Here is a 27,893-nt window from a genome sequence, read left to right as displayed (position 1 = left end):
GTGGAGCCTGGCTTCCGTCATCGCACTGCTCTGTGGGTAGCTCCTATGAGAATAGAGTTCCGGGTCCATGATTGCCGCTGCACTGTCACGTGACAGCGTGTCGAGGCGGACATATATACCGCTGGCACCGCCTCCCTCCTTCCTTTTGCGGAGCGGCCCCGGCGGGGAGGTGGCGGCGCGGCTGGGTGAGTATCACGCGCCTTTACGCCGCTCTGGCAGCTCGATGCTGATCAGTGCCGACGCCATCGCGGTCCATGGGCGGTGTGGTCCCTCTATTGGAGGGGCTTTGCCGCCGATGGAAGCGGGCTGAGGAGGATGGAGGTGGATTGTTCCCACCCACCCCCCCCGCCCCGCCTTGTGTGAGCTCCTGCTCCTCGGGGGGCGCGACGCTTAGGTGGCTTCATTGCTGTTAATTGGGGGCCCGTGAGGTCTGGGCAGGCTGGCGCACCAGCCTCCCCCCCCCCCCGGGTCAGCCTAGCGGCTTCGCTGAAGGAGGAGCGTTGTACGCTGGGGGTTGTAGTGAGTGCCCTTGCGCTTTGCTAAACTGGCGTAGGGATGGCTTTGGCGGACTCCGACTATGAGGCCATCAGAGGCGCACTGCATTGTAGGGTCTTGGATTGGACTATGGGGCTGCACGTGGTGCAGTGCCAGGAGAGCTGGACTTTGCCCTTAGCATCCCCAGGCTGGGAGGGTCTTCAGTAGAGCCTCAAGTGACTCTAGAGCAGTGGTTTTCAACGTATGGTTTGTAGGTGGTGCCTAAGATTTCCAGATTTCAAAATGTTTTCTGTTGCTGCAAATGAAAAACGCCTGCTTGAGAGAAATGCCTGCTACTAGACTGGCAAAAGCAAGTCTTTTGTGTGTGGGACAGTCCTTGGTTCTCAAAAAGTAGCCCATTGCTTTTCCTAAAGCTGTTCAGACACAGGATTTTTAGGCCTGAGCTCTACGAACGAGCAACTTGTAGGAATAGATCAAAAATAGTGTTGTGGCCCTGTTCCTCTATATTATAGTCATGTGTGGGCTCATAGTAGATCACTAGAGCTTGCTGTAGCTTGGGTGCCCATTGCTAGCTCCTCATAGGAAGTAGCTTGGGGAGTGATTGGCCTTCTTTCCAGCCCATGTGGTAAAGGTTGAGATGGAACTGGAAAGATGTAGCATCAGTGTAGTTGGAAGGTCGAACGCCCTTAGAGTAAGTTGGAAAGAATACCTGAACATTGCATGAGAATACCTAGTGGAAAGTGTTGAATCTCTCCTACTGTATGTAGGAGTAGGAGAGCAAGCAAGTCTGTACAAGCATGGTTGTTCCTTAATAGTTACCAGGCCCAGATTTCCTTTTTTTTTAATGGGATAGTGTCCTGTCTCAGTGCAACTTGCCCTCATGTACATGCACATGATGAAAACCATGTTGGTAGGGACATCTGAGAGTATGATGAATACCAACATCTCTGAGCTGGACATGGGGTGACTTCATTGCTGGGCAATGACATAAATAGTTTGGAGGTAGTATGTTCTAGTCCTGTTTAGACAGGCAAAATCAAATTGTATTAGTGATTACCTGAGTGTAACTAGGTGCTGTATAAAGTTGTAATTGCATTGGAGAAGGAATGGTGGGTAATCATTAATGCCGGGGGGGTGGATTTTGTTGCCAAAAAAAACATCTAGTTGGCATTAACTGGCCCTTTTAATAGTCTGAGACCTAACAGTAGTGCCTCAGACTATTAAAAGGGCCAGTTAAGCAGAACAGGTTTAAGTGAATTTGTCGTGCAGTGTGCTGTAGCTGTTCTGGAATACTTGCTTTGGAGTCCTATTAGTCTTGCACCTTTTGTCAACCTGACATAATGTTTTCAGACTATCTAGGTAGGCTTTTTTCTGAGACTGAGGAAATTATGTAACATACATTATATCTTTCTGTTTTTAGCCATGATACATCAAGCAACTTCTTCCTTCACTGGTAACTATAAAACTGGTAGGAACCGCTTTTCAAATGTAGGGTTTAACTGGGGAACAAATACTACACCTGTACTCTGATATAACACGAATCCAGATATTACGCGGTAAAGCAGTGCTTTGGGGGGTGGGGCTACGCGCTCCAGTGGATCTATGCAAGTTCGATATAACACGGTTCCACCTATGTGGTGAGAGTTATAAGCACCTGGCTCCCGAGGACAGCGTTATATCAGGGTAGAGGTGTATCTGGCCTAATACAGGTCCATTTGAAGATGTCTGGCTTGACTATTCTTAAGAAATCTGGAGTGCCTGCTGATCTCTGGAGATGCAGGGCCAGTGGTGTTCCATGAATCTTCCAATTGCTGTTTATATAGCAAGTTGCTCTTAATTGGCCCTCTTCTGTGGTTGTATGGGCAGTCCCTCACCCTGCTGTGGGTGAAGAACACCATTCTTTCTCTAGGCTTTAATATCTCCCTTCAATCAGTCTAAAGAGATACTCCATTCTGCAGTTGTTCTTCCCTCCACTAGTAACACTTCTGCATCCTTGGAGGTCATCTGAAGGGGCTAAACAATGGCTTGATTTTTGGGACAGGACACTGGCTCACATTCTGACTTTTAGGACAGTCACTTCAGATGCGTTTTCCTCATATAGGCCTATAACAAAAGGTGTTGAGTGAAAGATTGCTATTAAACTGAACAGCCAATGATGCTTTAAAGATAAGAGTAGTGGACAGAAGTGATTTCTGAGAACTCTGTTCTGAGGCTTTATTCAGTGCCTGTTATCTTTGATCTCAGACTTTGTTTTACCAATGCCTGATTTGGTTTCTTTGTTTCTTTTGTTAGCAGACCTGATGCCACTTGCTAAGGTAAAATCCTGTTTAATTTTTTGCATCATAAATGAGGAACAAGGTTACTTAAAGATAACTAAATGTAAATTACAGTCTAGATGCCTTATTTTTTTAATCCAATCAGTACGCTAACTAAACATTTCCAGCAGCCAAATACCAGACTTTCTTCTTGTGCCACAATGATGACACTTATTTGCTACTCTTGACCAAGAGAATGATGAGCGCTCAACCACCTGTATTTCAAACTGAGGCACAACGCTGTTGGGAACAGTTTCATCTACTGATGTCTGAACCTGCTTCAAAACTCTCCTCTCTTTTTTTCTCAGGATTTAATGGAGGAAGTTGGAAGCCCCAGAGAAGGAAGGTTCTCTGGTAAGAAACAGAATAACTCCTCTTGGAAAAACATCTCTATGGCCCATTCATGGGTTTCTCCTTCCTTTATGGAGCTGAGGCAGTGCAATAGCAAGGGTGGTTATGGAACATGTTTGGAGTTCTGTGTCTGCTTAATACAGTAGAATAAGTCTAACTCTTGCTATTACTCTGAGACTCTTGGATTGTCTTCTCTGAGTAGCTTTCTCTAGAGCATCTTTTCATTCAGAGCCACTCCCACCTATTGGTAGATCACACTAACTAAATCAAACTTCTTATTAGAAAAATAGCTTAGAACCAGTCTCACCAAAGCCGATACAGTGATGACAACATAGTTCAGCAGAATGCACAGTGACGAACACAAGCTTTGTCTTTCGCTCCTATCTGATGTATCTGGCTATCATGTGATCCTCCCCAGTACATATTAGAAATGCTAAAATGGTAATGGTGCCTAATTTTTCCTTTTCATATAGGCCTGAAAGGTGAATCCTGATGATGAAAGGTAAGTCATTAATCCTGACCTGGGCAGGTTGTTCCTCTGGCAAAAACTGCTGATTAAAAGTGATATTTGACTAGTAAATAGTGTCTGGGGAAGAAATCAACTCTAAAGAACTGGCTTATTTTTGGGATGCCCAAGTCTTTCATGCACCTCAGACAAGGAAGTAACTTGACTTGCTTTGTATTTTCAACTGCCATTCATTTTATCTCCAGTGGAGGCTGTATATGATGATAACATAGTTCAGCAGATGGTCTATGAAGAACATGCTGTACTGTCTTTCGCTCCTATCTGAAGCATCCTCCAGTTGCTTGTGATTTACTCTGGTAGCCGGTTCACATGGAAAGCAGGGGTCATAAATGTGCTCTCCCCTTGTCTACCAAAAACTGCTCTGAAGAGTGGCTTAGGCAAAAAAAATTTTGCTAGTCTTCTCTAGTAACTGGATTAGAGAGAAACTCTCAAGGGGTGGGGTGGGGGAGAGAGTCAGTTCCCACAAATGAATCTAGAAAAGGTGTAGCACAGATTATATTAGGAATAACTTGGTGCAGAAGTAATTTTTGTGCTTGGATACTATTGGGTGTCCTAAAATGCATTAGATCAAATAGCTTGGTTTAATACACTTCTGAAGTTGATGGATGTGCAGCTAGCTATACAGGAAATGCTATGTAAAGCCACTTCGCCACTCTATTTTGACCATTAAACTAGAACAGTTGGCATAGTAACACTACAAATCTATCTAAGCACTTAAATATAAGACACTTAAGTGTGTCTACACAACAGCGTAAGAAAAAACTTCTGTCTGTAGATACTCACTTCAGAGGTCATGGTTAAGTTGACTATCTTTTTTTAATCCATCTAGCTGCATCTGCACTGGGAGTTAGGTCAAGTGCTCCAGTAATACTCATATCTCTAGTTATTTATTGTATGGTAAATGTCTCTTCTTTTACAGGCTGTGTTAAACAGATTAGCTTTGGATGACCACCTGCCTAATTTGTGGAGATGATGATTCAGCTTGAACACAGTTCCATATTGTTTGCAGGGAGAGTAGAGCACAGGACACTTCACACAAAAGGTAACTTTGAAGGACGCACTTTCTAGTGTAAATACTACATATTCCACACTGTCCTGCAGTCATCTATTGAATCTGCTTTAATCTTGCTTTGCTTCTGTCCTGTTGATTATTTGAATGTTGGCAGTAGGAAACCTTGAGCTTTAAAGTGGAGTGAAGCCAGGAAGGGGAAAATATATGGAACAAACAAGAAATGTAGTATATGAGGTTGATCTAATAGCATCTGATCCTATTAGACAATTTTCACTAGGACTCCTCAAATGTTTACAACGAATATTCTTATAGTATTAAACCTGCTGTACAGGGGGGCAGAAATCCTAAAACTGAACCAAAACTTGGAGTACTAGGTTTAATTCTTGACTCTGCCATACGCTCCTTCAGTATTGGGTAACTTGCTTCATCTCTCGATGCCTTGTTTCTCCATTTTTATGGATAGAGAATAACTTTTGCTTGTTGAAAATGTAAGCAGTTCAGAACAGGGACTGTCTATGGTGCCTAAACACTCCCTGGTAGGTTAATGTTTTTAGCAAGCTGATTTGCATTGTACAGTCATATGGTGTACAACTCTCCTTTAAAATGCAGCAGGCGTAGCTTTAGGGGAAATGGCCACATCAGTATTTTAATCTGGCAACTAGGTTTAATTAGGGTAAGTGCAGAGTACTTCTTTCCCAAGCCCTAGCCATTTTATCCTGCTGTAACATTTGAAGTTAACTTACTATTGACTAATTGTGGGAACTGTCTGTTTTTAAAATCTTTGTCTATAAGACTAAGAGGCAGCTCTAACAGAGACAAGAGTTGCAGAGGAAGACTCTGACAGATGCAAGAAGCTGTTAAGTTAGGGTTTGCTCCAGAGGGAGCCCTGTCCATCTTTATTTGGGTGGTGGGCTGATGTAATCTAGACCTCCAGGCTTGTTGTCTTCACTGCAGAGTTAATTTAGGGGCCACACCTGAGTAAGACGCTTCCTGTTCACATACAGCCCTGTGGTCTGAGTGGTACTTTACACTCAAGCTAGCTGGCCTGTCCTGTCCGAGGGTATACCCTAATGCCCTGAGTGCTGCTTATCTCCTTGCTTTGCAGTCAAGATTTGGCTAAACCAGCTGAGTGCTGATAACCATCCAGTGCCTTCCCATAACTTCTACCCTAAGTGCTCAGGACAGACAAGTTCTCCAACAACTCACTGTGAACAAATCATAGCCATGGGGATATGCACCCAAAAGTCCTAGCAACACACAAATGCAGCACCAGTGTGAACCAGTAACTCAAGATACAGCTTTGTAGTTTGGCTGCTTGCACCTAGTTTAAGCCAACATAGGAGATCAGCAGTTGGGTCTAGCACCTGAGTTAACCTCATCAATGAGGAGACCTATCCAGGAAGGGGGCAGTAAAATAGTTCCTTGAGGGTCTCCTAGGATTGGTGCAGGATTCTTAGGCGAGTACCCATCTCCTACATTAGAGAGGATGTCATGTGTAATGGAAAACAGGCTGTCTCTGTACTGTAGATGATGATGAATCAGGTCTCTGATCCTAATGAGGATAAAATTGACTAAACTCTGATACAGTTGTATAATTAAATACTATATAAACTTATTATGAGCCCCAGCTAATACCAGCTTTCTCTTGCAGGCTTCCAAGGGGTGCTTGGGTATCCTGTAAGTACTATATTTTTAACTTCATGGGAATAACAGAGTAACTAGAGATGGGAAAGGGATGGGTCTAGAGTATGCCTCTAAAATAATGAGGTTCTAGCTATAAAATCTGTTGAAGTAGCTAGAAATATCAATGCTGGGTGTTTGTTGCACATCACATCTTAAAATAGAAGGATGGGAGGAGAGCTGGCAAAGAGCCCAACACTAACAACTTAGCCCACGTAGCAAACATGTACAGCTCCCATTGGCATGAGAACTGTTTCTCATCTGCTACTCCACCATGGCCTATCCTCACCACACAGATTTTAGTTAAAAACCGATTGTTGCCCAGTCCATGCAAGCAGCCTGTATGATGAGGTGCAAATAGACTGACGCAATCATGGAGGTCTGTAATTAGCTCTATCTGACTTCGGGCATCTGGCTTGGATTTTCCTGTTTCGTGGTTGATTGTCTCTGGGTTGTCCTGACACTCTGCTTCATTCCAGGACTGGGATGACTTGGATGTACGGAGTGCTGCTATTAGCAGTGGTAAGTAATCAGTCTGCTTAGTTTTGCTTTGGTTTTAACTTGGCTATTGACCTAATGTAATAAATTGTTCGGTTTCCTGCTACAGTCTGGTGACCAGATGCTGGCATCTAAGGGTCTCATGCAGTATGGTGGAAGTCATACTAAAGTTCTTAAAGTAGAATTCCTGTGAGGTTTCCTGGTTTGTCCTTTTCCTTTTTCTGCCACGAGATTTCAGGTACTGCTAGCCTGCAGGGCTCACTTAAGGATAAACCAAGAGTGCTTCACCAGAGACTTAATGCTTTGTTTGAAACCTGTGGATAAACCGCTACAGTGGATTTTGAAGACTTTTGTGTTCTAGGGAATCGTGGAATGTTGTAGGCTAATCCACATAGCAGCTGTCTCCTACAGGGTTTATAATGATGTTGAGAAATGTCTGACCTGAAAACAGTATGTGGACTACTTTATTACTGAAAGACCCTGTAAATGAAATAATACAGAACTAAAGACACTATTTTACTTTATGCAGAATTGCTTCCTTTTTACTCATGGAGAGCTGTCAAAAAGAAACTAATGCTCTCGCTTCTGCTTGTTAGGTCCTGGCCCTGTCTTGAATAAACTTGGTGAGTATGTATTTTTGTTTGGACCAATCAGTTGTTAACTTGCAGCTAGTAGGAGCATTGTTGTAACCAGTGATGAAATTAGATTCTGCCAAATGAATGTCCGTGATATTACTCCTTTCCGTTCCATTTATTCTGAGGTTACATTCTTGCTCTGTCAAAGTTAGAAATGGGAAAGGGAGTGTCCTCTAAACTTAGACTGGCCCACTGAAGCTTGGAGTTGAGGGGATTTTAAAAATGTATGGAATACATGGAGTGTGTTGTGGCTTCTCAACTGTTAGAATTCTTTAACTTTTGCTCTAAAGGTTACCAATTTCAATGACACTTATGTCTGGATGAACATCTCTCAGATGACAGGGTCTGAAACCTCTACTGCTTAGGATGGGCCAAGGAATGATCTATTCACACCCTTAAATGATTACATTAACCAAGCTTTTAAAAAGCTGGTTCATACTTCACTTGGTCACTTCTGCTAGTCTTCCACACTGTAGATCGAGAGGAAATTTATAGTCTACCTAGTTTGGGTTACTAACTCATGTTATAGTACACTTTAAACAACTTTCTTCCCCCCCATAGGCATTAATATTAGAAGATGACAGATGATCAGGACAGCATTTCAAGTGAGAGGTTTGTGTCTTACTCTGTTCCTTTGTGGGTTATATGTGAAAAAACCAGCTGGGTTTTAATCCTGTCAAAGTAACAGCATTGTATGATGGAACCAACCTTTCATTGTTATGCTTGTATGAAGCTCAGTGGCTTCACTTAAATACTGTAGTTTTAAACTCTGGTCCTAGAAACAGACATGTACTGTTGTCAAACTCTACCACTATCAAGCATGCAGAGATTTGTGGTAGGTGTGCCTCTAAACAATTAAGGAGCAAGCCCTTGTTCCAAGATACTAGGGCTTTCAAAAACACTCAATTTTAGCCCAGCACTGTTCCCACTATAGTCAGTGGGGGAAAAACTCCCATTAACTTAAATGAGAGCAGAGGGGGGGCCAACACAGAGCACTCACAAAAGATGTTAATAGGCTTGTATGGTGGGACTTACCCATCTTGAGATGCTCCTAAACATTCTTCTGTTTTGAATACACCTCCTGCACCCCCTTTAACACTTGTACCATAGAAGCAACATGGGAGTAGCTTTCAAAAAGCTTAAATTCCTACAATAGCACTTTGGGCCACTCTGTGCAAAATGGTGATGGCAACTCTTGCAATAGGGTATTTCATGGGGTGAATGTTTACACACTTTCAGGGATGAAATGACTAAAACTGCATAGTACACATCTGTGCAGAACCTTGGGCTCCTGGGCCCTAGCCACTGGACCACAGTGATGTGACTCCTTCAGACTGAGTCGAAGCACAGCACTTGGAATCCAGATTAAAATCTACTAGGATGCCTCCCCTGAAGCTGTATGATATAGGTTCCCTTCCCTCTTGCTTTCCTTTACAACTGAACAAACAGTGACGCTTGGCTTGGGGCTAGAATTGAAGCCTGTGATGACTTAGATTATAAGAGTAGTGGACAGAACAGGTTTCTGAAAACTTCACTCTGAGGCTTTGAAACTAGTAGTATGTCTGCAGGTGGAGCAAAGAATGACATGTAACATTATGAATTTTTTCCCCCCCTCCAGAACTGGAGCGCACACCTGGAAAAAGGATCACTTTGCTGAGGTAACTCTTCACTTGAACTTGGAGTAGATTCTTAGCTCTAGATCTCTGGCTGCCAGTGGAAGCACACACTATGCTAGATATGTGCATTGACTGAACTGTTTGCAGGCATTATGAGCTGCTCTGCTTTAGAGTTGGGTTCTGGCAACTGTCCAGAGCTGGGAATGGGTGGCAGCCAATGGATCACTTGATTATCTGTTCTGTTCATTCCCTCTGAAGCACCTGCCATTGGCCACTGTCAGAAAACCAGATATTGGGCTAGATCAGTGGTTCTCTAACTTTTGAATTGGTGACCCCTTTCACACACAGCCTCTGAGTGCGATCCCCCCTTACAAGTTGAAAACACATGTTAAAATATTTAACATGATTATAAAAGCTGGAGGCAAAGCAGGGTTTGGGGGTGGAGGCTGACAGCTCACAACCTCTCATGTAATAACCTCATGATCCCACCCTATTTGAAAACCCTGAGGTTAGATGGACCTTTAGTCTGACCCAGTATGGCTGTTATGTAAATGCTAAAGCCACGCAGCTCTCTGCACAGACCCAAAGCCATAGTGGACTGTAGATGTTTCTGAGAATGTAGGGCTGAGGCTTTGCTGCTTATGGACGTCTGTAATGTAAAAGTATAAAGAGGTGAAACTTCCTTCTAGTCTCATGACTAAAAATGACCACACAAGAATTACCAGACATGACTTGATATGGTAAGTTGGCTGTTGCATTTATCTGACACGTCAATTATGAAAATGATATTCTAAGACTCCTCTTCCACTTCAGTTTTATGAAACCTCCACTCTTACAATTGACCAACCTCACTGCTAGTTCATCACCAATTCTAAAAAGCAGAGACATCCCAGAATAAGTCACACCCAACCCAACATCATTTCTCCATCTCTGCTATATGGTTTGACCTAATATTTGTTTTTATATGCTAGCTGTCTCAGTGGCAGGTTGGTGCTGCAGTGTGACTTTCAGCCCTCTGTACTGAGGGTGAGAGTGTATTGTTTAGCTCCAGTGGCATTGAAGAAAACTGTTCCTCTGCTGACTATAAAGTATATTGGTGAAATGCTGACGTGTGTGTACTGTTGATGATGATTTTGTTGTAAACAATGGGAATCTCTCTGAAAGAGAATGAGGAGGAGTCTTATGCTGAAACAGTACAGAACTTCAAGCTGTCTCTACTAAAAATCAGATTCTACCAACCAGAACCTGTCAGTAAAAACTGAATTATTATGTTACAGAGTAAAGCTGGTCAAACATTTTATGAAGCAATCGGCCCACTGCCTGCCTGAGAGGTAAGGATAAAGCAGAGTACTGGGAGCTTATTTTAAAGATCAAGGTGACTCAGGCTTAGATTTTTGGAATCTCTTCTTGAGGGTCCATTGGACTGTCTGACTCCAATGCAGTTTCGTGAGGAGTTACTGAAACCTAGTGCTGAGACAGATCTGCTTGGCATATATTTGACCATATCTGCCAGCTCCCATGACACTCTTCCTTGTGTTAATCCTGCAGTTCCTGTTCACCAGTGGGGATGTCAGGAGAATTCTGACTCTCACACCAGCAGAAATGGTCAATTAGTTCTTTATGCAGAATCATTATTAGAAAACGGCTCAACTTCCATGGCTGACCATTAGAAGGACAGTATCTGTCTTGCTTCCATTAAAGCTAATGGGAGCAGGATTGGGCCTCTTCTGCTGGTGACAGTAATACAGTCTGGTCACTGCAGTCAGACAAAGCTTAGAAGCCCATTTTAGTCACATTCTACCTTGGAGTAACTCTGAATCAAAGCACTGCTTTAAAGCAAGCACATCTTAGTCTGTCACTAACTTCATGCTCCCACTTTTTGGGAGATGTAACAGTAGAGGGATAACAGCCTGAAACTAAACACCCCAGTGAATGAAAGTGCTATTAAGCTGATACAATGATAACATAGTTCAGCAGAATACACAGTGATTAAACACAGCTTTGTCTCTATCTGATGTATCTGGCTACACCTGAATCCTGACATTAAAGGGCTCTTGTGGTCTTAAGTGGCTACATGAAAACAGCACCTTCTTGTTCCATGTTACCTGCTCCTCAGGGGCAATTAGTATGTCCACCTGAAGCATAACTTGCCCATGGGTTGAAGGCAAAATTCTATAATCAGGGGCAATGGCTTGGCCTGCAGAACCTCTGTGGGGTGAACCTTTTATAAAGGACCTATCCTGGTGTTGAGCCTTGTAGGTCCAGTCAAATGCTGTGAAATGATATAAAAATACATCTGGTTTTGCTCAGGAAGGTTCCTTTGCAAAACTAAGATCCAGTTGTCTGCTAGCAGTTAAGGTCATCAGACTGTTGCACTTGCATTTTTACAGTGCAGGTTCTAAAATGCAGATGGGAAAGGGCACTTGTAACCACTGATTAAATTTGATTCTGCCAAATGAGTTCCAGTGGTGTAAACTATTTCTATTCCACTCTTGCTGAGGTGGTGCTACTGATGGGAGAATTCTTAATTAATGTCCATTTTCCTTCCCTCTCTTTAGGGAGCAAGATTGATTTGAATGGACAGTTGAGGAACCAGAAAGGTAGGTATCACTTTACTCGCATTGCTTCAACACTTAACAGTGAAATGCTGCTTTGATCCCTTTGCTGGAATGGAGAGATGATGATTACAGCCTTAGCTTGAACTCTCTCTCTGATGAGTGATGGAAAATCTAAGGTCTGATCTGTTCCTGTCAATAAATCTCTTGTGCTTTAGAGTTCGGTGCTTCACCCTATAACAGTTTTTTGTCTCTCCTTGCAGCATAAGGAGTCTCTGGATACACATTCTGATGTCTTAAGTTTTGCCCCCAGAAGATAGTGCCCTTGCTTCTGAGGTGCTTGGGCATAGCCATGGAGGGGCCGGAGTCGATCCTGCAGCAGTGGGTGTGTCAAGCTGAAGGGAAGCAGTCTCTCTGCCACCCCATTTAGACTAAAAGTTTGGCCTGGAGACCTTGTGCCACAGTCCTGCCTGCACTCGGAGCCTACCAGGACCATTTAAGGGGCTTGCAAGCATGTTGAAAGGGTGGATGCAGCAGTGCCAGGATCCTTGCTGTGTTCTACCCTTGCCACAATAGGTGACATCTTCTGGATGAAGAGTCCTCTACAAATTTGTGCAGAAAAGATTTAAGTTCAGAATGTCTCGCAGAAGCATGTTACAAGTAGGGCAACATTGACACACACACTTGGGTCTCTTCTTAAATATCCAATTAAGAAACTAGACCTGCTCTGAACCTGAACTTTTTTGCCATATGTAGTTTTTAACCAGCACTAAGTAGACTTTAGCAGTAAAATAACAGCTGTCTAAAAAATGTGCTAAAATAAACTCATCAGAAATGACTAGTCTGGAGTAGTTCAGTGTATTATGTATGAGTTCAAAGCCTCAATGCGGGTTTTCTTTAAAATAGAATGCACCCTGAACTTAAAACTGTTTTAGGTCTAACCCTGTAGACTCCCTGCTATCAGTCTGGAACTGATGTGAATGTAAACAACCTATACCAGTTAGTACAGCACTTTCAGTACAGAAGGAGGAAAAAATCTGAAAAGGAAATGGGCTTAAAAATAAGATGGGCTTGACTCACTTCAGTAGTATGTGCTATTTGGGTAACTTGAGTTACATTCCACATCCAGCTGCTTCCACCTCTTTGCTGCAATTGGCAAATGTGCATGCTGCTAGTGTCCTCTCACTAGCGCTGCTACTACAGGGAGGGGGATAGCCATGAACAAGAGGTGATTTGTTCACAGCCCTCCCTTAGTGATAGCCTGATTTGGATCTACTGCTTAAGAGTGCCTGTGGCCTAAAACAAAACTTGAACTGATTATACTTAGTGTGAACAAACTGACTGGGTTGATGCACTCTTTGGCACAGACCTGTGTACAGTATCTAGCACCATAGAGCCCTGTTCTAGGAACTCTAGCTGCTACTATAATATTGATCCGGTCTCTAGCCAAGGCCCCTGGCTGCTGCAAATTGACAGGCCAGGGTGAAGCTCTACAAGCAGCTCCGAAAGAGATGCAGCAGATCTTCAACAGAGCTTTGTGAGGCATAGGTGCTGCCACAGCTCCCGACTTGAAGTCGTTTCCATCACATAGGGTTTACTATTTGGTTCAATGTGTCTCGCCACCCCCACTATAAAAATTGTTCCAGTGGTTTGACACCATGTGTTCACATATAAAACAGCACAGGAGCAGAAGACATTTATTTTTTGCTCCTAAATATCATTGCACAGGATAAGTCACTCTACAAAAGCAATTCTCCCTGTTAAAGTACAGCAGTTAACAACAGAGGTACACATAGTATTTTATAAAGAGAAAAGGTCATTAGGAGACTAGTGTGTAAATGAAAGATTTGGCACTTGCAAATCTCAGTAGTTCCTCATCTAGAGTGATTAATACCATACTCAGTGTAAATGAAAAACACCTGTTGTGCAAATGGTTAATTATCTTCCACCTGAAGACAAACAGGTGGCACAAACTGGTATATTTAATGCTAGCACCAGTAGCTTCCTCCAGTGTGTATCCGCCTGCCTGGGTCATTGCTCTGAAAATAACAGGGTTTAACAATTGCTATCAGACAGTTCCAAAAACGGGTGTCCCACTGCTGAGGACAGGATAAAACAAGCATCCACAACAGTGACTACACTTGGACACAAGTGTCATGAAACCTAATTGACAAGGCAGTAGCCTTTGTCCTCCACCATAGCATCACCTTCAGACACAGTAGCAGTTGGAGCAGCAGCAGTCATCTTTAGGGGATTTTTCTACCTTTTTGTTTTGGGTATAATTTTTCAGAAGCTCCTAAATCACTGTCACAAATTGTACACTTCACATCACAGCTGTTCCCTATGTTCAATGGATTTGGGGAGACACCTGCTACCCCTGAGAGAGCAGCAGGTCTGAACAGACTAAAATTTCAAAACAAAAGCAGCCTTCTGCATAAGGAGCACACAAATTTGAGAGGTTTTTGAAGCCAGTGTCTGGTCTATAGTCCTAGGTAAAATGGAATGGGGAGGTCTCTTTACAGTGGTTAGCACATACACAAATCTATGACTAAAGAGTCTCTTCAGTACATACAAAATCATGGAAGCAAAAGGCACAAGTAAGGTCTGGCTTCATCCAACACTCCAGTATTACTTCTTGAAATACCACACTTCATTGTGCCTATTGAAGAGCTTGAAGGGACTGTCATAGCCAGCAGTGTAATAGAAGTCTTCATGGAATGGCTGACCTGCATTCTTTAGGATTCTTGCCAGTGCCTGGGCTTCCTCAGCATATTTCTCTGGAGAGGCAAACCCACCAAAGGACCTGGGGGAGGACAGTGGAGAGAGGGGCTCTGGTTTGTAACACTGTGTTGGAGTTTTAACAATGCAAACCTTGTAGTTAGAGATGAGCCCAAACCAAACCCCCCAATCCAAATACTCCAAGCTTTAGCAGGGGAGGATCCGAATTCTGAAATGTTCAGCTGGCTCCTAGTAGCTCAAACCAGAACTCCAGAGCCACAGCAAGGGCAGATCCAAAACCAGACCTGGAGCTGAATTTCATGGAGGGGCTTCATCTTTAAAATAAGCTGAATCAGCAGCCTGAATCCAGACACTCCCAAACTGTGAGGTGTTTGAGATCTGGCTTCATGTGCTGTAGCTAAGGGTCGGTCATGTGTAACTACGGTCAGGGGGATTCATCCAGCGTGTGATGGTGTGACCAGGCACATCTATGTGTATATATAACGGCCCCAGCTGGCATGTTGCAGAGAGTTGCCTGGACATACAGTGCTAGCTGTTTATTTTCACCACTTCTGTTAGTGAAAGAGTCAGCTTTTGAGCTTCACAAATGAAGGGAGTGAGGAACGGGGTGCTCTCTGGAGGGTTTCTCTTTCCCAGACATGGTATTGAACAGCAAAGGGTGAAACTGCAGGCACCAGCACCCTGTTTATGCTTTAATCAGTCTCCTCTCCCAAAGAAGAGACAGGAGAATGCTACCTGACAAAGATGGCCTCTCCCTTCCGCTCCTCAATGAAGACGTCTGGGTCTGTGGGCTGTGGGGGGGACTCTTGGTGCTCGAATGGCACAAAGAATGAGACCTTGAAGTCTGTGCAACCAGATTTCACCAGGCACGTCACCGGCACAGTCATCTCAATCTTCATCTCTGGAAGAATGAGGATAAGAAAGGTCCTGTCTTGCACCAGCCGCAAGCAGAGGCAGAGGGTGAATGCTACCTTGGGACCTGCAGCCTCTGGGGACAATGTCAAAGAGGGGCTTCAATACTCGGGGCAGAGGCAGCAGTGTTCCTGCAGCACCATCTCCCCAGTGCAGCAGGGACTACTCCTGCCACAAGCCCTTTCACCAGGTTTGGCTCAGGGATTCATACTGCTGCCCATTCCCATGGTATGCAAGTACCCATCATGATGCTCTCAGCCATCAATGCTTCTCCCTATTGCCTGTGAATACTTCCCTAGTAAGCATCTCCATTTCCTCCACGCAGCCCCTGATCTTCCCCACCTCCCATCCCACACACCCCTGGAGGAACAGAGACACTCTGTCTCTTCCATCTCTTCTCCCCCATTCTGAGGTTCCCCTTCCTCCCCCACCAGGCATAGGGCAGCTCACCCTGGATGAGGGGAAACAGCCCCAAAGGACACCCCTTTGCAGGCAAGAAAAATACGGATGCATTAACTCACCCACACCAAGAAAGCATCGCTGACATTTCTAGTGTACTTCCTATCCCCCAAAGCTACCCGAACCTTTGCTGTTCCCAGCTCAGTCTCCTTTGTGCCCTGCCCACAATTAGACGGCTGGGTCCAGGGGTTTCCCAATGACTGTTCCAAATCTGGGTGACTTCATACCTTTCTCATTCTTCCCCTGAATGTAGTAGAAGAGTTTCCAGAAGCCCTGGCACAATGCCTCCTTCTGCATCTTTCCTTTAATTACTGTGCTAGCCCATTTGGCCGTCTCATAGTGACGCAGCTCGTAATCTTGCACCTGAGACAGAATAAGGTTACAAGGCTTAGTGAAGGTGTGGCTTTTATTTCCAGGTCAGTGAAATGTCCCAATCAGCCCCCATCTTCCTGCAAAATCACCTCCCTGGGAGTGTGCCCCTCGCAGGCCCATCTCAGCAGCCACACACTCCCACACCCTTTCCCCCAACAAGTCACATGCCCCTAACAAGGCACCCCCCAGTTGCCAAACCATCACAGCGCTCCCCCCCACCCCCCGGCATTGGCTTCAGCCCAATCCCCCCCTCCTCACCCAGTTACAGGAACAAAAGCTGCACTGGCAAAAGCACTCTCTTGTCTATGTGAGCTGCGTTTACACTGGAGGATTTGCAAGGACAGCTGCACCCATGAACCTTTTCTAGTGTAGGTCGAAGATATATGGCTACTGTCCTATAGCTCCAGATGTTCATTGCAGTTTCCTTCTTGCATGGCTTCTTCGCTGACAGCACTAATTCGTTTATTTCTGCAAGATCTACCCATCAAAAACAATACCCCTCAGCTTCTGATATAGAGATCTCCCCAGCAACTAGCATTTACCGTGATCTCTGCTGAGCTCCACCTGGGTGACTGCAGCTCCAGCGACAAAAATCTCTGTTTGAAGGACTTGATCATCTCTCCTGAGCTGAAAGAAAACAGTTAATTGGCACTGAGTAACCCCCAGTGCAAGGGATCAAGATTTCTTGCCTAATCTCAGGCTTCTAGAGTTAGTTTTCTCAGGCCTGCACAAAATCTCTAGCCTTTTAGCACTGCCACTAGAGTGAGCACTTCCACCAAGAGTGGAGGAGGAACAGAGAGATCATAGAAGATTAGAGTTGGAAGAGACCTCAGGAGGTCATCTAGTCCAATCCCCTGCTCAAAGCAGGACCAACCCCAATTAAATTATCCCAGTCAGGGTTTTGCCAAGCCAGGCCTTAAAAACCTCTAAGGATGGAGATTCCACCACCTCCTCAGGTAACCCATTCCAGTGCTTCAGCACCCTCCTGGTTAAGTATTTTTTCCTAATATCCAGTCTAGACCTCCCCCACTGCAACTTGAGACCATTGCTTCTTCTTCTGTCATCTGCCACCACTGAGCTCCATCCTCTTTGGAACTCCCCTTTAAGTAGTTGAAGGCTGCTATCAAATCCCCCCTCACTCTTCTCTTCTGCAGACTAAATAAGCCCAGTTCCCGCAGCCTGTCTTCGTAAGTTATGTGCCCCAGTCCCCTAATCATTTTTGTTGTCCTCCGCTGGACTCTCTCCAATTTGTCCACATCCTTTCTGTGTGGGGGTGGGGAGCGGGGGGAGAACTGGATGCAATACTCCAGATGTGGCCTCACAAGTGCAGAATGAGTGGAATAATCACTCCCCTCAATCTGCTGGCAATGCTCCTACTAATGAAGCCCAATATATTGTTAGCCTTCTTGGCAACAAGGACACACTGTTGACTCATATCCAGCTTCTCGTCCACTGTAATCCCCAAGTCCTTTTCTGCAGAACTGCCGCTTACCCAGTCAGTTCCCAGCCTGTAGCGGTGCATAGGATTCTTCCATCCTGAGTGCAGGACTCTGCACTTGTCCTTGTTGAACCTCATCAGATTTCTTTTGGCCCAATCCTCCAATTTGTCTGGGTCAATCTGGACCCTATCCCTACCCTCCAGTGTATCTACCTCTCCCCCAGCTTAGTGTCATCCATGAACTTGCTGAGGGTGAAATCCATCCCATCATCCAGATCATTAATGAAGATGTTGAACAAAACCAGCCCCAGGACCGACCCTTGGGGCACTCCACTTGATATCGGCTGCCAACTAGACACTGAGCCCTTGATCACTACCTGTTGAGCCCGACTATCTAGCCCGCTTTCTATCCACCTTACAGTCCATTCATCCAATCCATACTTCTTTAACTTGCTGGCAAGAATATTGTGGGAGACCGTATCAAAAGCTTTGCTAAAGTCGAAGTATATCACCATCCACCGCTTTCCCCATATCCACAGAGCCAGTTATCTCATCATAGAAAGCAATCAGGTTGATCAGGCATTACTTGCCCTTGGTGAATCCATGTTGACTGTTCCTGATCACCTCCAGGTGCTTCAAAATGGATTCCTTGAGGACCTGCTCCATGATTTTTCCAGGGACTGAGGTGAGGCTGACCCGGTCTGTAGTTCCCTGGATTCTCCTTCTTCCCTTTTTTAAAGATGGGTACTACATTAGCCTTTTTCCAGTTATCCAGGACCTCCCCTGACCGCCTTGAGTATTCAGAGATAATGGCCAATGGCTTTGCAATCACATCAGCCAACTCCCTCAGAACCCTCAGACGCATGGAATCTGGCCCCATGGACTTGTGCATGTCCAGCTTTTCTAAATAGTCCTTAACCTGTTCTTTCACCACTGAGGGCTGCTCATCTCCTCCCCATACTGAGCTGCCCAGTGCAGCAGTCTGGGAGCTGACCTTGTCTGTGAAGACCAAGGCAAAAAAAACCAACAACGAGTACTTCAGCTTTTTCCACATCATTCAGTGAGGCTCCCACACTTTCCCTGACCACCTTCTTGCTGCTAACATACCAGTAGAAACCCTTCTTGTTACCCTTCACATCCCTTGCTAGCTGCAACTCCAATTGTGCTTTGGCCTTCCTGATTACAGCCCGGCATGCCTGAGCAATATTTTTAACTGCTCCCTAGTCATCTGTCCATGTTTCCACTACTTGTAAGCTTCTTGTGTTTAAGCTCACCGAAGATTTCTGTTAAGCCAAGCTGGTCGCCTGCCATATTTGCTATTCTTTCTACACATCAGGATGGTTTGTTCCTGCGTCCTCAATAAGGCTTCTTTAAAATACAGCCAGCTCTCCTGGACTCCTTTCCCTCTCATATTAGCCTCCTAGGGGATTCTGCCCATCAGTTTCCTGAGGGAGTCAAAGTCTGCTTTTCTGAAGTCCAGCATCCGTATTCTACTAATCTCCTTTCTTCCTTCTGTCAGGATCCTGAACTTGACCATCTCATGATCACTGCTGCCCAAGTTGCTACCCACTTCTACTTCCCCTACCAATTCTTTCCTGTTTGTGAGCAGCAGGTCAAGAGGAGCACGGCCCCTAGTTAGTTCCTCCAGCACTTGCACCAGGAAGTTGTCCCCAACACTCTCCAAAAACTTTCTGGATTGTCTGTGCACTGCTGTATTGCTCTCCCAGATGACATCAGGATGATTGACATCCCCCATGAAAACCAAGGCCTGTGATCTGGAAACTTCTGTTAGTTGTCTGAAAAAGCCTCGTCTACCTCATCCTCCTGGTCTGGTGGTCTATAGCAGATGACATCATGACATCATCCTTGTTGCTCTCACCTCTAAACTTAACCCAAAGACTCTCAACAGGCTTTTCTCCAGTTTTGTACTGGAGCTCTGAGCAATCATACTGCTCTCTTACATACATTGAAACTCCTCCACCTTTTCTCCCTCGCCTGATGGGTGCTGTCCATTTAGGCCACAAAATAGGATGACTTTCCCTGAAATCTGGGAGTGTCCCTGTTTTTTACAGCTAGCCTGTTGGGTTACCCCACTGTGTTTTGTCCATGTCTTTGAAATCCTCTCAGCCCAGAAGGAACTATTGGGCAGATGAACCTGCGACTCTGACACCAGGCTGGGTAGCTGCACTGGTGCCTCAGGGATTACCCCATGCTCATCGCTTTCCCCATCGGTGAAACTAAGGTGGCTGCCCACTGGAAAGCCACATATTGAAGGAGATCCACGTGGAGCCAGAAATTCTGGCACGAGGCAAATCTCCAAGCAACTCAGGTACTCATCATCATGATGGCAAATCCCTCAGGGACATGGCCCCCTTGCAAACTGAGCACCACCCAAATTGATCTCTGGCAAGGTGTTTAAGGTGGTCTAGCTGTATATTTAGTGTCTATGAATCACTGGCAATCTTATTGTGCCACCAAAGATTTGGCTCCCATGTGATTACCTGCTGTGTCGCATCGTTCCTCAGTAAACATGCTTTAGAATGAATTGATTTACCATTCTAATAATACCTCTGTACCAAGAAATATCCCAAACCAAACTCATGCTGGTGGAGGCAGTGGCTGCATTCAGCTTAGAATATCCTCATTTCTGATCTTGTCCTGCTACTTGATACGAAGCAGTTGATGGAACCGTCAAGAATGAAAATCATCATTCTGGAGTTCTTCAGCCTTCCTCAGTGCCCACGTTTCTCTTCCGTACAGCAGAGTTGGCATAAGCGTGGTTCTATAGAATGGCAGCTGCATAGCAAGTGTGACATCAAGACATCCCCAGGGAGGCTGCTGAAGAGTGTGAAACATGGCATTTCAAGCATTCCCAACACTGTTGATAATGTTACCCAAATATTTGACAATCGCCACCTGCTTGATGTCTGGTCCGGATAGGTTAATGGTTGTACTCTGGAGCTGGAGGCTGCTCGATGGTAATGGCCAGGGATTTAGTTTTATCTGGATTAATAACCACACCAATGCACACTGCCTCTGGCCTGACCAGATCGACCATCAGTTGCCATGACTCATCGAACTTAGCCAGCAAGACAAGGTCAACGGTGTACTACATCAGTTCAGCTACTGCATGCTGGCGAATGCTGACTCGGCTTGGGAAATATAAGGAAGGAATGTGCAGCCTTCTTGACCTCTCTCCACATTGCTGCCAGCTATCAAAACCTGCCCATGTATGATCCACACCCATTGAGGAGTGGGGTGCTACACAGGAATACCTCCATGACACGCCACCCCCCGAAATTCTCTTTTCCTATTCGACCCACCCAAACCAGCCCTTCTTTGGGCACGTGTTCCAGATGTCCATTCACTGTGAAAGCCCAAAGGGGAGAGCTCCCACGTTCCATCATCATACTGGTTCATTAAAAGTAAGGTATTTTCCTCCCAGCTGATTTGTAATATTAAAAAGATGATGTCTGTCAAGAGGAAACCTCTGCCTTTTCAACCTCTCATTGAAGATGAGGTCTGGAGACAAAACATTAGACCTCCACCTGGGAGTGAGGTTTATGTTCTAGATCACAAGAAATCAAGAGGAGTAAAGTCCACACGATAGTGTTGCGAACTCTTGTGTTTTTCTTAAAGCTCCGGCTCCTGGAGTCATGTGAGAATCTCAACAATATTTTAACGGGAGTTTCTAGCCCTAGGCAGAGAAAATCTTGAAAACATGAACTCTGGAAGTCTCAAAAAACAGAAAAAGTCAGAGTTGAAGGCTAGAAGGGACCATCAGATCATGTAGTCTGACCTCTTGTTTATCACAGGCCACCATCACCACTCAGCACCCGCACACCAAACCCAACAGCTGGAATGAGACCGAAGTATTACAGCCCACAGGAGACTAGAATGATATGTGCCACAGGTGGAGAACAGGAGGGACCGAGATGCACCAGTACCCATGGCAGAGAAATGATTAACTGAGCTACACCCAGATAATCCTGGCAAGTGACCCACACCCACACACTGCAGTGTAAGGCAAAACTCTCCACCCTCCCTGACCAGATCACTGCCAATTTGACCTGAGGGAAAATTTCTTCCCCACTCCACATATGCCTAGACCCTGAGCATGTGAGCAAGAAGTAGCCAGTCAAGCACCGGAGAGAGAATGCTCAGTGCTACCTCAGAGCCCTGGCCTCCCCATCCAGTGTCCCATTTCCAGTCAGGGCAGTCTCTGATGCTTCAGAAGAAGGAGACCAAAACAAAAACCTAGAATGCTTTGGGATGGAGGTAGTGGAATCCCATCCTGACCCCTGCTGGTGGCCATCTGAAGCCCTGAAACATGAACAAAGAACAAAGAAAAACAATGCTTTTTAAAAAAAGATCTCATGATTTTTAAGGGGCTTGCTCATAATTTGAATGCTTAGCATTGGCAATACCACACGACACCATATTCTACAGAGCTCTGCCCTCTGATAGAGTAAATTCCCCAAAAAGGAACACATTGGTGGAGACTAAGACAAATAATGTGCCAATTAGGCAATCATCTTGATTCTCAGAGGCTCAAACCAATACAGTAGAACCTCAGAGTCACGAACACCAGAGTTACGAACTGACTGGTCAACCATACAACTCATTTGGAAGCAGAAGTATTCAATCAGGTAGCAGCACAGACCAAAAAAAAAAAAAGATAAATATGGTAAATTACTGTGTTAAACATAAGCTACTAAACAAAATAAAGGGAAAGTTTAAAAAAGGAAGATTTTACAAAGTAAGGAAATTTTCTGTGCTTGTTTCATTAAGATGGTTAAAAGCAGCATTTTTTTTCTGCATAGTAAAGTTTCAAAGTCAATGTTCAGCTGTTCTTTCAAAAATTTACAGCCATAATGCTTTATTCAGAGTTACGAACAACCTCCATTCCCAAGGTGTTCGTAACTCTGAGGTTCAACTGTATATTGTGCTGCTGACTGACAGTCGTATATTTCAGATGAGACAAAGTACTGCGGACCTGGATCATTCGTAGTCAGTAAAGAACCCATAAGTAGTTATTTATTAGAAATCTTTTGTATCATGCCTTATAGCAGGGTAAGCAACCTATGGCACAGGCGGCACTCACACTGCCCGGGTCCTGGCCACCGTTCCTGGGGGCTCCGCTGCTGGCCTGGGGTTCTGTCTGCCAGCCCCGCTCAGCCTGCTGCCAGCCCTGGGTCCTGGCCGGTCTGGGGTCTCTGCTGCTGGCCTGGGCGACTGGCCGCTGGCCCCCTGCCATCTGGGGTTCCGGCCGCTGGCCCTGCTCAGCCCACTGCTGGCTCCGGGTCCCCGCCAACCGTGCGGAGGGCTCTGCTGCCAACCTGGGGTCCTGGCCGCTGGCCCAGGGCTCTGTAGCCACTCCCAGCTGTAGCCCTCTGGCCCTAGCCTGGGGCACTGAGGGGTGCAGACGGCCAAGGTGGGGGCAGCTCAGCATGGATCACATGGATTATTATTACTGGCACATGAAACCTTAAATTAGAGTGAATAAATGAAGACTCGACACACCACTTCTGAAAGGTTGCTGACCCCTGCCTTATAGTATTTTACGTAGTATATTATACTCGTTTACATGGCACTTTGCAAATATAAATAAGATCAGTTTATTGTCTCAAAGATCATGGGCACTTTTGCAAGAATTGGAACTCTAACCCCTTTGACCTAGTCAATTTCTCTCTTGATTAATTTTCCATCCCTAAATTTCCCCTCTAGCTTTAAACAGAGATGGCATTTATTTATACTTCCTGTCCTAAATTGTTCTGTAGCATTGCTGTGTGCTGATAATCAGCTGCTATGTTCCACCTCAGAGGTGGCTGCACTGAGCCCACATAATTTGTATATTAGTTTGTAAAGCCCTCTGGGAGCCTTCAGGGTGAAAGATGCTGTAGAAAAGGAAATTATTCATATTGATTTCACATATTACCCTTCAAATAAGCAGTATACAGAGCACTCAAACATTTAAAAGCTTCTACTAAATTAAGAGCAGCTGCTTTAAGCAGTCACAACAGAGGAGGGAACTAGCATGCAAGCATCAGAGAGCCACACCGCAAGACACTGATGCCCGTAAACCTCAAGATGCATCTGTAAACTCCTGTGACTTAGCTGCAGGGAATGCCAGGCACGATATCTACGCCCTGCCCGTAAACAGATGCAGTGGGATCATCTCAGTTCTGCAGGCAGGCTGCTTATCAAAGGGGCCATTCAAGAAGATCCAACTGTAATACACACACACTTCTATAGCACAATAAATGATACAGGTTACCAAGGCATAAGAAAAGAGTGACAGACTCCAAAGATGTGTCAGAAGCAGATACAATCAGCCCAGGGTCAGACCTGACAGTGTATTTGGGGGTTTAACCCCTGTCTATTCCTGATTCAGTGGCAGTGACGCTGTATCTCTGCCATCTCTCCCAGGTTTCAGCACTGCTTTTCTCACTGCTCTTTGATGAAAAGCACTTAGTCATTTCTGATTATTTAAGGAATTCTCTCTCATGCTCCCACTTCTCTTGGACACTGGAGTAGAAAGCGTCTCTCCCCCTAGCACTGACTTCACCATCCCTCCTGCCCCCAAAACTCATCACATGGTCTAACATTCTGGCCAATGCTGTTAATTCCTGAATATAAGTGGAACCTTTGTGTACTACTTACAGCAAACATTGCTTATGAAATGCAAAGAACAGAGCATGACTAAGCATAATGAGACAGTGGACCACAGGACAAAAGAGTATGTTCCAACATGCAATAGTCCTGGCATTTACAGACAGTTCTCCAAATGGGAACAATAGCACCAGCATTTATAGTTAGTTGCAGCTCTACAGTTAGATCTACAGTAAACTTTAGCTGGGTTTCCCTCTGTTATTGATTTATATGACTTTCCCTTTGCCCATTAGATCGGAGATTAGGAACTTTTTTCTTCCCCTGAGGATTCCACTTCTTCTCCAGCTTTAAGGCACGTCTGCCCCATCTACATACGCCATCCCGCTGCTGCTATCTCACATGGGCTGGCTGTTCTCTCACAGCACTCACTATGGGGTCAGGGAGAGAAGAAAAACACTGGGGACTGTCACAGAGGGTTTCCTATAGCAACAGTGGGGAGGGAGAGCAGCCTGGCCATGCCATTCAATGGGCACCTGCTGTTAGAAAGTGGATGCAAAACTGGACAAGACACTTACATTTTGAAGTCTACGCCCTATTGTCCTTCTTCCCCTCCAGCTGTTATGTTCCTGTTCCTTTCTCCAAGCTGTGTACACTCTCCCAGTGCTGTGTTTCAGCGTTTATTTCTGTGCTTTATCAGCAAACTCCACCTCACTCCTATTGGGGGGAACTACTGTTATGAAAAACATAACAATTCTAGTCATGCTCTCCCCTACTGCTCTCATTGGTTGTCTCCAACACCCACCCCAAAATAACCCCACCTCTTGCTCACATGTTGCATGGGACCTGGCTCATTAGTTTCAAGGTCGTAGGTCAAATCCAATCCTTGTGTAACTTCCATTGACTTGGCTGTGCCCACTGATGTGAATTTGGCTCTAAGTTCTCCTGACAAAAACAGAATTATATACAAATAACTCCCCCCGTAACGGATTTGACTAAAGGAGGTTGGTGCTAGAGTGCGATAGTAAGATAGATAGACTCTAGCTGTGTATACTGCAGTGCATTTTGAAACACTTCCTGTCCATCTTTCATGGATGTGTCAGCTGAATTTAGAGACACAAAGTGGGAGAAGTAGGATCTTTTATTGGATCAACTTCTGCTGGTGAGAGAGACAAGCTTTTGATCTTACACAGGGCATGGCTACACTTGCAGATGTAGACGGCTGGAAGTTAAACCTGCCTTCGGAGAACGCAGTAGGGAAAGTGCTGCAGTGTGTCCACGCTGACAGGAACAAGCGCACTGGCTTGACTACATTTGCAGCACTTGCAGCGGTGTTGGGAGTGGTGCATTATGGGCAGCTATCCCACAGAGCACCTCTTCCCATTCTGGCACTGTGGCTTGTGGGAACGGGGCAGGGGGGGCAGGGCATTCTGGGTCCTGTCCCAATGCCCCATGATGCATCGCTTCACATCCCAGCAATCCCTGTGCTTCCGACCACATTTGGCGCCATCTTTCAACATTTTTTGTACTGCACACTCTGTCTTCCCTTTCGGTCTGCGGGAATGGAGCCCGAACTGCTGAGGAGTATGCTGATGAGTCTCACCAACACGTCACGTTTGGCAGTTGAGTTACTCCTTAAGCTACAAACTGACAGTGAGGAGTCCAACGATGATGTTGACTCGCGTAACGCATATGACATGAGATTGCTTGTGGCATTCACGGACATGCTCACCACCGTGGAACGCCGCTTTTGGGCTTGGGAAACAAGCACTGAGTGGTGGGTTCACATTGTCATGCAAGTCTGGGATGACGAGCAGTGGCTGTAGAACTTTCAGATGAGGATAAGCCACTTCCATGGGACTGTGTGCTGAGCTCACCCCCAACCTGTGGCGCAAGGACATGAGATTGAGAGCTGCCCTGCTGGTGGAGAAGTACCTATTGCAATCTGGAAGCTGGCAACTCCAGACAGCTACCGATCAGTCGCTAACGAGTTTGGAGTGGGAAAGTCGACCGGTGGAATCGTGTTGATGCAAGTTTGCAGGGCCATTAATCACATACTGCTCAGAAGAACCGTGACTCTGGGTAACATGCATGACATTGTGGCTGGCTTTGCACAATGGGTTTCCCTAACTGTGGAGGGGCGATAGATGGGATGCATATTCCAATTATGGCACCACCCCATCTAGCCTCTGAGTACGTTAATCGGAAGGGGTATTTCTCCATGGTTCTCCAGACGCTTGTGGATCACCGTGGGCGCTTCATTGACATTAGCGCAGGCTGGCCTGGAAAGGTGCATGATGCATGCATCTTTTGGAACACTGGCCTGTTCAGGAAACTGCAAGCCGGGACTTTTTTCCCAGACCAGAAGATCACCGTAGGGGAACTCAAAATGCCCATTGTGATCGTTGGAGACCCCGCTTACCCTTTAATGCTGTGTCTCATGAAACCCTACACAGCAAGGAGCAGTTCAACAACAGGCTGAGTCAGTGCAGAATAACTAGGGTGGAGTGTGCTTTTGGCTGTTTAAAGGGCCACTGGCGCTGTCTGTATGGGAAGCTGGACCTGGCCGATGACAACATCCCCACAGTTATATCCGCATGCTGTACCCCCCATAACATTTGTGAAGGGAACAGTGAAAGATTCATTCAGGCATGGAACTTGGAGGTTCAAAAGGACCTAGGGGTGACAGTGGACGAGAAGCTGGATATGAGTCAGCAGTGTGCCCTTGTTGCCAAGAAGGCCAATGGCATTTTGGGATGTATAAGTAGGGGCATAGCGAGCAGATCGAGGGACGTGATCGTTCCCCTCTATTCGACATTGGTGAGGCCTCATCTGGAGTACTGTGTCCAGTTTTGGGCCCCACACTACAAGAAGGATGTGGATAAATTGGAGAGAGTCCAGCGAAGGGCAACAAAAATGATTAGGGGTCTAGAACACGTGACTTATGAGGAGAGGCTGAGGGAGCTGGGATTGTTTAGCCTGCAGAAGAGAAGAATGAGGGGGGATTTGATAGCTGCTTTCAACTACCTGAAAGGGGGTTCCAAAGAGGATGGCTCTAGACTGTTCTCAATGGTAGCAGATGACAGAACGAGAAGTAATGGTCTCAAGTTGCAGTGGGGGAGGTTTAGATTGGATATTAGGAAAAACTTTTTCAGTAAGAGGGTGGTGAAACACTGGAATGCGTTACCTAGGGAGGTGGTAGAATCTCCTTCCTTAGAGGTTTTTAAAGTCAGGCTTGACAAAGCCCTGGCTGGGATGATTTAACTGGGAATTGGTCCTGCTTCGAGCAGGGGGTTGGACTAGATGACCTTCTGGGGTCCCTTCCAACCCTGATATTCTATGATTCTATGAACACCTGGAGGCTGAATTTGAATAGCAAGAGAGAGGGCTATTAGAGGGGCCCAGTGTGGGGCTGCAAGGATTAGGGATGTCTTAAGGGAGCAATCTGAGGCTGAAAACCAACAGTAATGTTTGGTGCCCTGCACAGGAGTGAAGAGCGGTGGTTCCAATGTTAGTAGGAATCTGTGTTTGCTACACTGACTTGCAGTGCCTGTTGCTTTCCTGGGCTAAGATATCTTTTACTTAATGCAATAATAAAGAATGTTTTCAAAGCCAAAAAATCCATTTATTTAAAAGAAAATTCATTTATTGAAAGAAACACAACTGCTTGGGAACAGAAAG

The 27,893-nt window shown here is 45.4% G+C and overlaps 1 protein-coding gene and 1 long non-coding RNA gene across 6 annotated transcripts; one reads left to right on the top strand and one right to left on the bottom strand.

Annotated features, from left to right (window-relative positions):
• The first annotated feature begins 51 nt into the window (after positions 1-51).
• LOC311525174 lies at positions 52-12,521 on the top strand. 4 transcript variants are annotated; one of them, XR_014712707.1, is made up of 14 exons: positions 52-185; positions 1,916-1,963; positions 2,791-2,810; positions 3,119-3,164; positions 3,635-3,663; positions 4,607-4,729; positions 6,351-6,376; positions 6,859-6,901; positions 7,474-7,500; positions 8,074-8,124; positions 9,131-9,170; positions 10,406-10,459; positions 11,687-11,728; positions 11,947-12,521. It is a non-coding gene; the product is annotated as an uncharacterized lncRNA (long non-coding RNA). The 4 variants fall into 4 exon arrangements; XR_014712708.1 differs by having other exon boundaries at positions 53-185; positions 1,916-1,948; XR_014712709.1 differs by having other exon boundaries at positions 53-185; positions 1,916-1,948; positions 2,788-2,810.
• An 845-nt stretch (positions 12,522-13,366) lies between these two features.
• On the bottom strand, positions 13,367-24,944 carry LOC311525634 (heme-binding protein 2-like). 2 transcript variants are annotated; one of them, XM_084637936.1, is made up of 6 exons: positions 24,791-24,944; positions 21,774-21,926; positions 16,708-16,792; positions 16,021-16,156; positions 15,158-15,323; positions 13,367-14,486 (listed from the first exon to the last, which is right to left on the bottom strand). In XM_084637936.1, coding segments are annotated over exons 1-6 (717 nt in total). In that variant the 5' UTR covers positions 24,793-24,944; the 3' UTR covers positions 13,367-14,311. The 2 variants fall into 2 exon arrangements, with proteins under 2 accessions (XP_084494062.1, XP_084494063.1); XM_084637937.1 differs by lacking the exon at positions 21,774-21,926.
• Positions 24,945-27,893: the final 2,949 nt, after the last annotated feature.

Source organism: Lepidochelys olivacea, assembly GCF_965140295.1.
Source record: "Lepidochelys olivacea isolate rLepOli2 genome assembly, chromosome: 8".
Taxonomy (NCBI): domain Eukaryota; kingdom Metazoa; phylum Chordata; order Testudines; family Cheloniidae; genus Lepidochelys; species Lepidochelys olivacea.
This window is presented reverse-complemented; position numbering and strand designations above follow the sequence as displayed.

What these genes read in the sequence shown, in the direction of transcription:
- LOC311525634 (XM_084637936.1), bottom strand. An exon ending in GGGGAGGCCAGGGCTCTGAG is followed by an intron (nt 16,793 to 21,773) that starts GTAGCACTGAGC and finishes GTTTTCTTTCAG; the next exon opens with CTCAGGAGAGATGATCAAGT. An exon ending in GGAGCTCAGCAGAGATCACG is followed by an intron (nt 16,157 to 16,707) that starts GTAAATGCTAGT and finishes ATTCTGTCTCAG; the next exon opens with GTGCAAGATTACGAGCTGCG.